A 12,500-nucleotide genomic window follows, 5' to 3' on the forward strand; every position below is an offset into this window, starting at 1 on the left:
AGTAGGCTGTCTTTTCTCTTATTTCAAGTTCCATAACAACAAAAATAAATAGGCTGTCATTTTTCCTTTTGTTTTAATTTATGGAACAAAATAAATAGGCTGTCTTTTTCATTTTCTTTCAAGTTACAGAATGAAAAATAAACAGGTGGTCTTTTTCCTTTCTATTGTTTTAAGTTACAGAGCAGGAAATAAAGTAGGCTGTCCTTTTCCTTTCACAGGTTACAGAACGGAAAATAAATAAGTTGTCTTTTTTCCTTTCTTTCAAGTTACAAAATAGCAGAAAATAAACAGGTTGTCTTTTTTTCCCCTTTCAAGTTACAGAACAACAGACAATAAATAGGCTGCCTTTTCCTTTCTTTCAAGTTACAAAATAACAGAAAATAAACAGGTTGTCTCTTTCTTTCTTTCAAGTTACAGAACAACAGACAATAAACCGGCTGCCTTTTCTCCCTTTTTGTTTAAGTTACATAACAATACGAGAGGCTGCGGTAGAAAAGTCTAAACATATACTGCGTGATTATGACAAAGGCTGTACACCTAATAAAGGCTTCACAATTTCACTACAGGAATTCAAGAGCAAAGCAACACGAGCGTAAGAAAACAAGGTAAGAAACTGCGGGAAAGCCAAGACCTACAAGGGATAGAGTCTAAAGCATTCCTATTTCCTACGTACAGTATTTCCACCTATTACCCTTATTTATTTCCTTGCCAGAGAGAGAGAGAGAGAGAGAGAGAGACGCCTAAACTTCCCACAAAATCTATTTCAGCCAAATCTATTTCACAATACAAGGGTCCGTTATAGCTCTCAGCCATGCGGGGGAAAGAAAACAGCAGATCCACGTGTTAGACTTCAAGGGAGACTATTATAAATCACCACAATTGCAATCTTATCATGTAGTTTTGCTCCTTCATTATAAAACAGGCAATACCAGTTACTACTATCGCTTTTAAACCTCTCTCTCTCTCTCTCTCTCTCTCTCTCTCTCTCTCTCTCTCTCTCTCTCTCTCTCTCTCTCTCTCTCTCTGGCCGAGTTGAAGCACCGGCCGAACAAGTAACCTTAGCGGAGGACGGCTGTGGTAGTGAACGGTGTCAAGTGTGGAGGATTCGACCCCTTCCCTCCAACTCGGCTCCCTCACTGACAACTGGAATAACACGACTGAATTTTTTTCCCATTTTTTTTTTCTTTCCTTAGATTTTTTTTCTTTCTACGTGTTTCTTTCTTTTCTTAATTATGAATCTTGCTTTTTAATAAGACTTTTTACTCCTCTTTTTTTTCTTTATCTTTTTTATTCTATTATTCTTTTAAATCCGTTTCATCTCATTTTTTTATTTTTACATTTACCATATTTTTTTCCTCTTTTTACATTTTGGTCTTTAATTTTTCTATTATCTTTAACGAATTACATTTTTCACCTTTTCTCATCTTCATCATGATTAGAGCCATCTATATCACATGACCAAGCTTAGTAAGTTCTTAGAAATATAAAGTGTGTGTGTGTGTGTGTGTGTGTGTGTGTGTGTGTGTGTGTGTGTGTGTGTGTGTGTGTGTGTGTGTGTGTGTGTGTGTGTGTGTGTGTGAGAGAGCAGTTGGTGTAATTGTATCTGTGTTGAAATTCCTGTTTTTCTTATTCTTTTTCCCATTTTCTTTTTTGTAAGCTGCACATTTTCTTTGGGAGGGAGGTGGATAGAAACAGTTTCTTGACTTCTACTCTTTTCCGTGGTTACTAAATACTTAATCTGCCGCCGCGAAGAATTAATAAGATAACTAAATCAGTGTGAAGCTCAACACGACATTAGCTTATTAACAAGAATGTGTTTGCAAGAAGAGAGAGAAAAAGAAAAAAATGAATGTTGTGAAGGTCAAACAAGGCGGAGTTACGTTCTCTCTCTCTCTCTCTCTCTCTCTCTCTCTCTCTCTCTCTCTCTCTCTCTCTCTCTCTCTCTCTCTCTCTTAATGTCAGCACCACTGATTTGCTTATTTTTTCCCAGTTTAAATGTGGTGGTGGTGGTGGTGGTGGTGAATGCGTGCTCAGAAAAGAGAAGGAAAGATTAAAGTTTTACCCCCCGGCCAGCACGTAACTAACTAATCCCTTCCTAGAATTTCTTAGTGATAATAATAAACACAATAGTAGACGTAGGACTTTAAACTCAACATTGTGTGCCTTTCAGCATCACTTTATATACTTTTCTTCGACTTATTCACTTAAATGTCCTTTTTTTTACTTATTACTTCAGTGCTGTTTTCATTCACGTACTTACCACTCACTTTATCAATCTTGTGTTTACTTATTTTCTTACTGTTTTATTTCCTATTTACTTTTTAACCACTTGAGTACCATGACGCGTTTCCATATTCATTCTACTTACTATTTGGTGATTCTATACAATTTCAGAAACTTGTGTGGGGATTAAAATAGTAAAGACTGTGGCCATTAATCTTCTGACCTCCATAGATCCTTCTTAATGTAAATAAAATGGTCTAATCATACATAAATCTTAAGGTAAAAATGTGTTCCTGTACTGAAGGGGTTAAACTTCACTTCAAATATTTATTTTTTTATGTACTTTATCACTGTATTATGTTCTATTTACTTATGGACTTCCTTGCTTAGCTTGTATTAAGAGTAAGCTTGTTTATCCACTGGCTTGTTTATTTGTTTGAGAGCTTGCGTGCTTAGAACGTTGCCAGCGTATCACTTTCAACACGATCTGAAACCGCCTTGCGTTCACGTGCACTCGCAAACACACACACACACACACACACACACACACACACACACACACACACACACACAGTCATAAAAGAAGTTAACTACATTTTGCTTTATAATTTTCATGGAAGAACACGATAAAAACAACATTAAAAGACCAACCTGACTTAATCCCACACACACACACACACACACACACACACACACACACACACACACACACACACACACACAACTTCCTACTGACAGTGTGTTAAGAGTCAAGAAACGTCAGGTAGTGGACAGTTCAGATCAAATATAGAAGCTGTCTTTGAACCTCTGCCACCACCACCACCACCACCACAGAGTCATCAGTGGTGGTGGTGGCGGTAATAAACAAAACGAGACTATTACTAGAAGTTAAGTACAGCTGAACTTTTAAAGACTTTCAACAGACACGCCCATGAAAGTTAGTGGAGGTGAATTAAATAAATCATGGGTGCTACAAATAATAAGATAACAATGCCCGATATTCACACATTCGAGAGACGCCCATTCGCAAAAAAAAAAAAAATAAGTAAATAGAACGTATAAATAAATGAGAGAGAGAGAGAGAGAGAGAGAGAGAGAGAGAGAGAGAGAGAGAGAGAGAGAGAGAGAGAGACGTATGCTCTTTAGTCCCTACCGTTTTAATTTTATCGAGTGTTCTGAAGCGTTTACTCACAATTACAAATAACACTAAGAAAAACAAAGATGTGATTAAGACATTGCTACATTACTTTTTTTTTATCTATTTTTATTTCCTTTGCATTTTTCTTTACTTGTCTTATTTTGTCTGTAACACTTAAGAATATGACAACGGGTTCTTTTGGGTGACTTCACATGACTTGCCAGAACACAGAACACACCCATCCACCCTCCCCACACACACACACACACACACACACACGGTACCACCTTACACTATACACTACACCTTTCCACCAACACAGCAAGTATACACACAAACATACGCATGCTATTTCTATCTTTCTTCCTTTTTTCTGTTTATCACTCATCCCTTGTCGCTATAAATCTTTCTTCTCTTCAGCATGACACGAATGACACACACACACACACACACACACACACACACACACACACACACACACACACACACACACACACACACACACACACACACACACACACATTCCATTTATATAATCTCTGTATATCACACGTCTAGTTACAATTCTTCCTTCACTTGTGATTGTGAGAGACAATTTGAAAGTTACGTATACCTTACTTCGCACCAGCTATCACTGACAGGCAGACAGTCACACCTATGCTTACTTTTACTATTTCCAGTTGATCACAGGTCGATGCAATGCTTGTGGTTAAAGAGAGAGGCAGGAACGTTCACTCACTTAGCGCCACCACCAGCTAGAGACTGGCAAAACGCAGACTAATAGTAGAGACCAGTGTTATGTTATATTTTTCCTTCCTGTTCTGTTTCCACACATCACCAGCTGATACCCAAACACTGGACACTAACATCTTTTATAATTCAGCATATTTCTTTCCTTCCTGCTATTCTGTTTCCTCGTCACTGCTTACCTTACCACTTGAAACACACACACACACACACGCCACAAAGTGACACTAAATTTCACTCAAACACTGGACACTTACATCTTTCATTATCTAGCACGTCTTTCCTTCCCGCTATTCCGTTTCTTCGTATAATTTTTTTTTCTTTTTGACGTTTTCATTGTTTATTCGCTTAAACGATTTTACAGAGCGATAGAAGTACAAACGCTAGAAATTCACATGCCACAAACTGGCACTCAAACACGACACTAACATCTTTCATAATTCAGCATATTTCTTTCCTTCCTGCTATTCTGTTTCCTTGTATCTTTGACGCTTTCATTGCATATTTCCTAGAACGATTTTACGGAGCGACAGAAGTAGACACTAAAAACTCAAATGCCACAAACTGATATCCAAACACGGAGCATTCTTTCATTATAATTCAGCACATATCTTTCCTTTCCTCGTATCTTTGACGCTTCCATTCAATATATCCTTAATCAAATGACTTTACGGAGCGATGTAAGTACAGATTCTAAAAACTCACACACCACACACCACAAACTGACATCCAAACGCCAAACACTAACATCTTTCATCATAATTACCACCACTGCCACTATAACTCACACAAGAACAGAAAATCGTTCCCTCATTTGTTTACAAGAGCTTTGGTCATCAGTTTGCTGAAATGACTCATGTGTCACGTCAACATCCGCTGGAGGAGTAACAAGGGAAATTACACACATCCTAAGCACATACAAGGTGGAGGAGGAGGAGGAGGAGGAGGAGGAGGAGGAGGAGGAGGGTGGGGTGGGATTTGAACCAACGGTATGTTCGTGTGATTTAAGTTTTGTTTAAAGAGACAACACGACCAACCCAGATTATTTATCCTTGTTTTTATTGTTAGTTCATTCTGGCTTTCGTGGTTATCATTAATGTCTATTTAGCTGCTGCTGCTGCTTGAGAGAGAGAGAGAGAGAGAGAGAGAGAGAGAGAGAGAGAGAGAGAGAGAGAGAGAGAGAGAGAGAGAGAGAGAGAGAGCACATTCACACAGGCACTCAGAAGAATAAGAAGTGAGAGAGAATGAAAAACAAAGAAAAAGAAAAAAAGGAACACACAAGAGACCAAGGAAGGAAGCAGACAAAAGCGAACGAACGAAAGACGGAGAGAAGGAAACAGGAGGAAAAGAGTAAAGAAAATGGGAGAAGCGCACACTACACTATAATGAGACTTGAGGGAGGAAATAAATTGCTGGCGCACATGTTCTTTCCCGCAGTGTGTGTGTGTGTGTGTGTGTGTGTGTAAATTCAGCCAACTATTTTGTTTACGTTCTCTCTCTCTCTCTCTCTCTCTCTCTCTCTCTCTCTCTCTCTCTCTCTCCGACTACCGTATACTTAAAAATGTGTTAGCTCTTGTTTGGTTTATCAGAACATGTATGACAACTTGACAAGTGCGCGCGCGCACGCACGCACACGCACACGCACACGCACACACACACACACACACCTTTACCTTATTGGGCACAGCAAACCAGCAAGTACAAGCACATTCCAGAGACAAAACAGGTAGAAACTGATTACAAGTCGGGACGGAATCATTCTCTCTCTCTCTCTCTCTCTCTCTCTCTCTCTCTCTGGCAAGGTCATAGATACAGTGAACTTTGAGCAGCGGGCGCGGTAAGCAGGCAAGTTCAGTTAGGTTCAGCAGAGGCAGGTCAACTCAGCAGGCTTGAGCGGACAGTGGTCTCCTCCAGCCTGCCTCAGCCCACCTTCCTACCAGGCTACCACTGCACTACGTTTGTTGAGGAAAGGTGCATTACAGAGGCATAACTTCCACTTGTATTGTTAGTCTGGTGTTTGTGTATGGTTTGTGGTCTCTCTCTCTCTCTCTCTCTCTCTCTCTCTCTCTCTCTCTCTCTCTCTCTCTCTGGTATCTATGCATGTATGGTCTCTTTCTCCCTCTCCCCTGTATTGTTATCTTGATGTTTCTGCATTATTCTCTCTCTCTCTCTCTCTCTCTCTCCTTTTATTTTCTTTGTTCCTCTTTTCTGCCCTCACTTCTCTTTCCTTTCTCCTTTAGTCCACCTCTCTCTCTCTCTCTCTCTCTCTCTCTCTCTCTCTCTCTCTCTCTCTCTCTCTCTCTCGCCATTCACTGACCCATATTCGGACACGCGCAGTAGCTCTCTCTCTCTCTCTCTCTCTCTCTCTCTCTCTCTCTCTCTCTCTCTCTCAAATTACCCGTGAAATCAGAGCGCTGCACATAATTAAAAGCTGCAGCAACATTGAAATTAGCGCGCCAGGGAATAAAAAGTTTAGGAGGGAGTGTATGAATGATTTGTCTTCTGTTCTAACCGCCGCCAAGCAAACATCGTCCCGGGGTGCCTGAGGAGAGATGCTTTTTCTTCTTTTTTTCCTATCCGCGCAAAGCCTGACAACTGTTACTGGGGAAGATGGGTTGATAAATAAATAGAACTAGCGACTGACAGGGCCCGGTTCATAGATACATAGATAGATAAAAGTTTTAGATATCAACCCCTTTAGTATCTTGACGCATCTCCATATTAATTTTACTCACTATTTGGCGAGTTTACACAACTTTAGAAAACTTATGGGGCGATGAAAAATAGTGAAGACTGTGGCCATTAATCTGGTGATCTCCCTACACCCCTCCTAATGTCAATAAAATGGTCTAATCACACCCAAAACTCGTGGTAAAAATGTGTCTCAGTATTGAAGGGGTTAATCGTATGTTTGCAGTTACTTAATAGTTACGTACTTACATATCGCAATAAAAACAGTGGTTGAACAGTAAGATTAACAACCAACTGAACAAATATAGGAAAAAAACAAGGAAGATTAGAATAGGGGATAAAATGAAGGATAGACAAGTGTGCTGCCCGCATGATCACATAGTAACTGACTTATATTTGAGAGAGAGAGAGAGAGAGAGAGAGAGAGAGAGAGAGAGAGAGAGAGAGAGAGAGAGAGAGAGAAATGCATGATAGAACTAACTGTTGCCAGGGAAGACATAATATAGATAGATAGATAGACAGACAAACAGACCGATAGATAAGCAAAAGTCATTCAAATCTTAAGAAAATGAAAGTAAGATGAATCACACAATAACATCATTAAAAACACACTACCATAAAAAACAAATAAAATAAAACCAGGGAAACTATAACGCCTTGATACATGAAATATCAATCAATCACATTTAACTCTACCAAATCCTATAGAGTAACTCAACACCAAAGAATCGCAACACAAACACGATCAGATCCTCTAAGAACCACATCACAACAAACCCTTTAACCCCTTCAGTACCATGACGCGTTTTCATATTCATTCTCCTTACTATCTGGTGATTTTTATAGTTTCAGAAACTCATGTGAAGATTAAAATAGTGAAGATTCGCCATTAATCCTCTGACCTCAATAGACCCTCCCTAATGTCAATAAAATCGTCTAATCACACCCAAAACTCAAGATGAAAATGCGTCCCTGTACTGAAGGAGCTAACAATGAAAGAATTACAAACACCAACCAGTCAACTAGTCAATACTTTTCCACTGTCATCTGTCACCCGCCAAAACAAAGCGCGCCATTACCCGGTAGCGGAGGCCCTGAGGCGGTAACACTCCCATGGCCCGCCCCGCAAAGGCTCATACACACAAACAGGCTCCAGCTGGGACGGAGTGGTTTATGTAGGCCACACCAGCACACGCCTCACGTACTACACTCGTCTACACTTGACTACTGCTTACTTTTCATCCCAAACCGCCGCCAGCCAGTTCGTACATTGAAGATGCATAGCGTTGGTTGCCATATATCGATTATTTAAACCCCGAGCATCACTGACTCGATATATTATTAGAAAACGTTTAAGGAATCTGAAAAATCGACTTTGAAATAAGTTAAACGGTATCTAGTTTATAATATTTTTTTCTTACAAACTTTACTTTTAAAACATTTGATTCTCTGAGATGTACTAAGCAAATTTCTGGTCACTCGGTTGACTAGGCTATTCTATCAGCGCAATGAAGTGTTGACTTGACGTATGAGGGCGTCTATTATAATGACTTTTTCTTTTTCCCTACTGATATTAGCGTGTTCGATAATCTAACTTGTGTACAATGACTGTATACTCGTGATATCGTGGACGGCGTGGTATACATAAGCAGTGTCTATTGGTTTTTACTTTAATTCCTTTAGTACCACGACGCATTTCTATATTCATTCTCTGGTTACTATTTGGTGATTTTATACAGCTTCAGATATTTACGTGGGAGTTACAATAGTGAAGACTCTAGCTATTAATCTTCTGATCTTCATAGACCCTTCCTAATGCAAATAAAATCGTCTAATTATACCCAAAACTTAAGGTAAAAATGTCTCATACTGAAGGGGTTAACAATATATTTGGCCATTTATCAATCTAGATTTACATTATTACTCTCTCTCTCTCTCTCTCTCTCTCTCTCTCTCTCTCTCTCTCTCTCTCTCTCTCTCTCCGACATTGACGTTATCATCACCACTGGTTTGGCTACGTGTGTCCTTAACTGTACTCATAATACCACCACACACGTCACCACCACAGGCGAACTTTTGAACACAACTGGTCCAATACTGAGCAGGAAGAACACTATCAGCATGCGTATAAAATGTTTGGCTCAGGTTCCAGGAATAAACAGTTTTTTTTATTACTTTTTTTAAGTTTTAGTTTTTATTTGCTCCCTCCTCCTCCTCCTCCTCCTCTTCCTCCTTGCCTTGATACTCTTGCGCAACAATGCAAATAGTGGTGTTGCAATACTGCGCAGCGCATTATTCAGTGTATGTAATGAGGTGATTTTAATTATCCTTATGTGTGTCTTTTTCTCTCTCTCTCTCTCTCTCTCTCTCTCTCTCTCTCTCTCTCTTTAAGGTGTGTTTTACGTTGGTGTTTAAAAAGGAAGTGGGAGTAAAAAGGCTGCGTTAATGATATCCTTTCTCTAAAGAAGGAAAAACTCATTTGAAATTATGATGTAAATTCGTATTCTTTTATTTCCTAATTCATATTTTATCGTATATTATATTTCCTTTTATTATCACACATTTCTCTTTTTGTCTTTTTTTTTTTTTGTCTCCTTTTACATCAATCACCATTTTTTTTTTTCTATTAGTTTTGTCATTCTCCACGCCTCCCTTCACCCTTTCAATACTGGAACGCATTTTTATCATGAGTTTTTAGTGTGATTAGACGATTTCATTTACATTAGGAAAGAATCTATGGAGGTCAGAAGATTAACAGCCAGAGATATCACTATTTTCACCCCAATATAAATAACAAGCAGAATAAATATAAAAACGCGTCTTGGTACTGAAGGGGTTAAAACAAAGCACGTGTAGCAGAGATGTACTAACTTCAAAACAAGACATGGAGAGTTCGTCCCAGTGATGCAGAGCCGGTGAAGGCGATGACGGATGACTGTTTATTAAGTTACCCACGCTCATGTAACTTTACTTACTACTACATACATCACCATTTGTCTATTTGCTCTCCTGTCTATCCGTATTACGATGTCTGTCTGGTTATCTGTGAGGATTTATTTACACGAATGTTTGTGATGGTGTCGATTGCGCGCGTGGTGGTGAAAGGTGGTGGTGGTGATGTTGGTGAAGGGTGGTGGTGGTGAGTAACTATATACTTCAAATTCATCACTATAAAAACGCTGTAATCCTCAATACTTCACATGAGTGTTATAAAGCACCACACACTCCTCACCCCGGCACTGGGACGCGCCTCTCAGCCTACCCCAGTAAAGTACATTTTTTTTTCGGCCCTTCTCGTGTATATTTAACCCTTGGCCTGCCTCCATTAGAGTAAATAAAGCGAGAAAAAACGTACTACCTCCCTTCCTCTCTCTCTCTCTCTCTCTCTCTCTCTCTCTCGACTTCGCCAGCTCATAAATGTTGCCAGTGCCAGCCTGCCCATTAAACACACACACACTCTCTCTCTCTCTCTCTCTCTCTCTCTCTCTCTCTCTCATGGAAAACCACCTATGGCTTAATTATACACATTATTTCAAAAGCATCCCACCCATTTCAGCTTTTCACTGGTGTTCTACTTTTCGCTACATTCATAACCCGTACTTAAGGAAGGCTGTTTTCCATTTGCCCTCTACAATACAGGAGGAAGGAAGGAAAAGATGGGGAGGAGGGGGAGGAGGGGAGGGGGGAAAGCAAGACACCAGGGGAAGGAAAGATGGGGAATAGAGAAGGGGATTGGATGAAAAGGATTGATAAATAGAGGGGAATAAATGAGAAGGGAATTAAATAAAAGGAAAGTGAATGAAAATGGAAAGAAGAGAAACTAGAGAGCAATAAAGACGAAAGGAAAGAAAGGGAAAGGGAAGAAAGTAGGAGAGAGAGAGAGAGAGAGAGAGAGAGAGAGAGAGAGAGAGAGAGAGAGAGAGAGAGAGAGAGAGAGAGAGAGAGAGAAGGGAAAAAATTGGGAATGGAAAGAGGAAAATAAGAGTAAAAGAGATTAGAGAAGGGAAAGAAAAGAGATAGAGAAAAAAGACGAGAAGAGAGAGAGAGAGAGAGAGAGAGAGAGAGAGAGAGAGAGAGAGAGAGAGAGAGAGAGAGAGAGAGAGAGAGAGAAAGTAGTAGGAAAAGATGAAAGGAAAAGGCAAGAGAAGATGGAAAACGAAAGAAGGAAAAGAAGAGAGAGAGAGAGACGCCAAAAAAAAGACAAGCCTTATATGTAAATACGTGTGTGTGTGTGTGTGTGTGTGTGTGTGTGTGTGTGTGTGTGTGTGTGTGTGTGTGTGTGTGTGTGTGTGTGTGTGTGTAGCGGCTGCCATAACATTAACTTGCTTCACCCTGACAGGAAAAACGCTCACCTTAATCTTTCTACCTCCATTATGAGAGAGAGAGAGAGAGAGAGAGAGAGAGAGAGAGAGAGAGAGAGAGAGAGAGAGAGAGAGGCGGGTAGGTTACTTCAGTGGACAGCGGTAAAAATGTCAGTACTTTCATCACATCCCTTCTGACATATCGACCGAAATGTCAGCAGGAAACACTCTCTCTCTCTCTCTCTCTCTCTCTCTCTGGATATATGCATAGGAGAAAGGAAACAATGAATGAGGAGAAAAGTAAAAGGTAAAGACAGAATTAATAAACTATAACAGAGAAGAACATTACACACACACACACACACACACACACACACACACACACACACACACACACACACACACACATAAAAAAGAAAACAAATAAAAGAAAACCACAATTACAAAATTCGTCAACCACACACACACACACACACACACACACACACACACACACACACACACACACACACACACACACGTTCATAAAATGTTAACACGCCATAAATAAGACAGATAAACAGCCACGAGAAAGCGACAATAAAACAGCGAGTGAAGGAGTTTAGTGAGAAGCTCCTTGTTTGCACACACGTGGCGGTGACAGCAGTGAAAGTCAGATCATTACAGACAAATATTAAAAAAAAAACATTGAAACTGATATACTTGAAGAAAACGAGGAAAGCGAGGTCAGTATTAAGAAGAGTGATAGATGGAGTGGAATAGACAGAGGGAACGTATTTTGAAACACACTTGTCAACACCACAACTGCTTTCTAAAGGCTCTATAATCGAAGTTACATGGGTCCTTAGGAGTGTTTATTCCAGTGACAGATAAGCAAGATTTCTTTATTATCAAGACACTATATTCTGAAACACACCTGTCAACACCACAACTGCTTTCTAAAGATTCTAGATGAGTTAGAAGAATCATTAAGAGTTTTTTTTTTAAGTTCCAGTGACAGATAAACAAGATTTCTACATCATTAAGATTCAGTATATTCTGAAACACACCTGTCAACACCTTCTCTACTTTCTAAAGGCTGTAGTTAAAGTTATACGAGTTCTTAAAGGTGTTTTTTTACGGTTTTAATGACAAATAAACAAGATTTCGACACAATCAATAGGAGAAACACTCTTGAGAACCCTGCCAATCATCTCTGTTGCCTTTGAAAATAGTCATGGTGAGAAAGCAAAACATTTCACGTCAAGTTCTCAGTGGCATATCAATAAGGAGCATTTGAAAGACTAGACACGTGTGCGGATGGCGATGACGAGATGAAAACAGGCAAGCTTTATAAAGAGACTACCACGTGTATCCCTGATGGCTTGTTGCAGCTTCCCTTGTTGTCTTACGCTGCTATC

General features: G+C 39.7%; 1 protein-coding gene across 7 annotated transcripts in view; it reads right to left on the minus strand.

Moving 5' to 3' along the window:
• Positions 1 to 12,500, minus strand: part of LOC123509385 (sodium-dependent serotonin transporter-like) — a 68,274-nt gene that overhangs the window by 32,976 nt on the left and 22,798 nt on the right. Inside the window, exon 1 of one of the 7 annotated variants that reach the window (XM_045263662.1) lies at positions 7,879 to 7,929. The exons of 4 other annotated variants lie outside the window; for them this stretch is intronic. In XM_045263662.1, coding sequence (XP_045119597.1) covers positions 7,879 to 7,914 — 36 coding nt within the window. In that variant the 5' untranslated portion in view covers positions 7,915 to 7,929. Of the gene's footprint in view, positions 1 to 4,026; positions 4,139 to 7,878; positions 7,930 to 12,500 lie in introns of those variants that run through there. 2 more of the 7 variants (XM_045263666.1, XM_045263667.1) reach the window with 2 other exon arrangements.

The sequence above is a fragment of the Portunus trituberculatus genome, chromosome 27, assembly GCF_017591435.1.
Source record: "Portunus trituberculatus isolate SZX2019 chromosome 27, ASM1759143v1, whole genome shotgun sequence".
In the NCBI taxonomy this organism is placed as follows: domain Eukaryota; kingdom Metazoa; phylum Arthropoda; class Malacostraca; order Decapoda; family Portunidae; genus Portunus; species Portunus trituberculatus.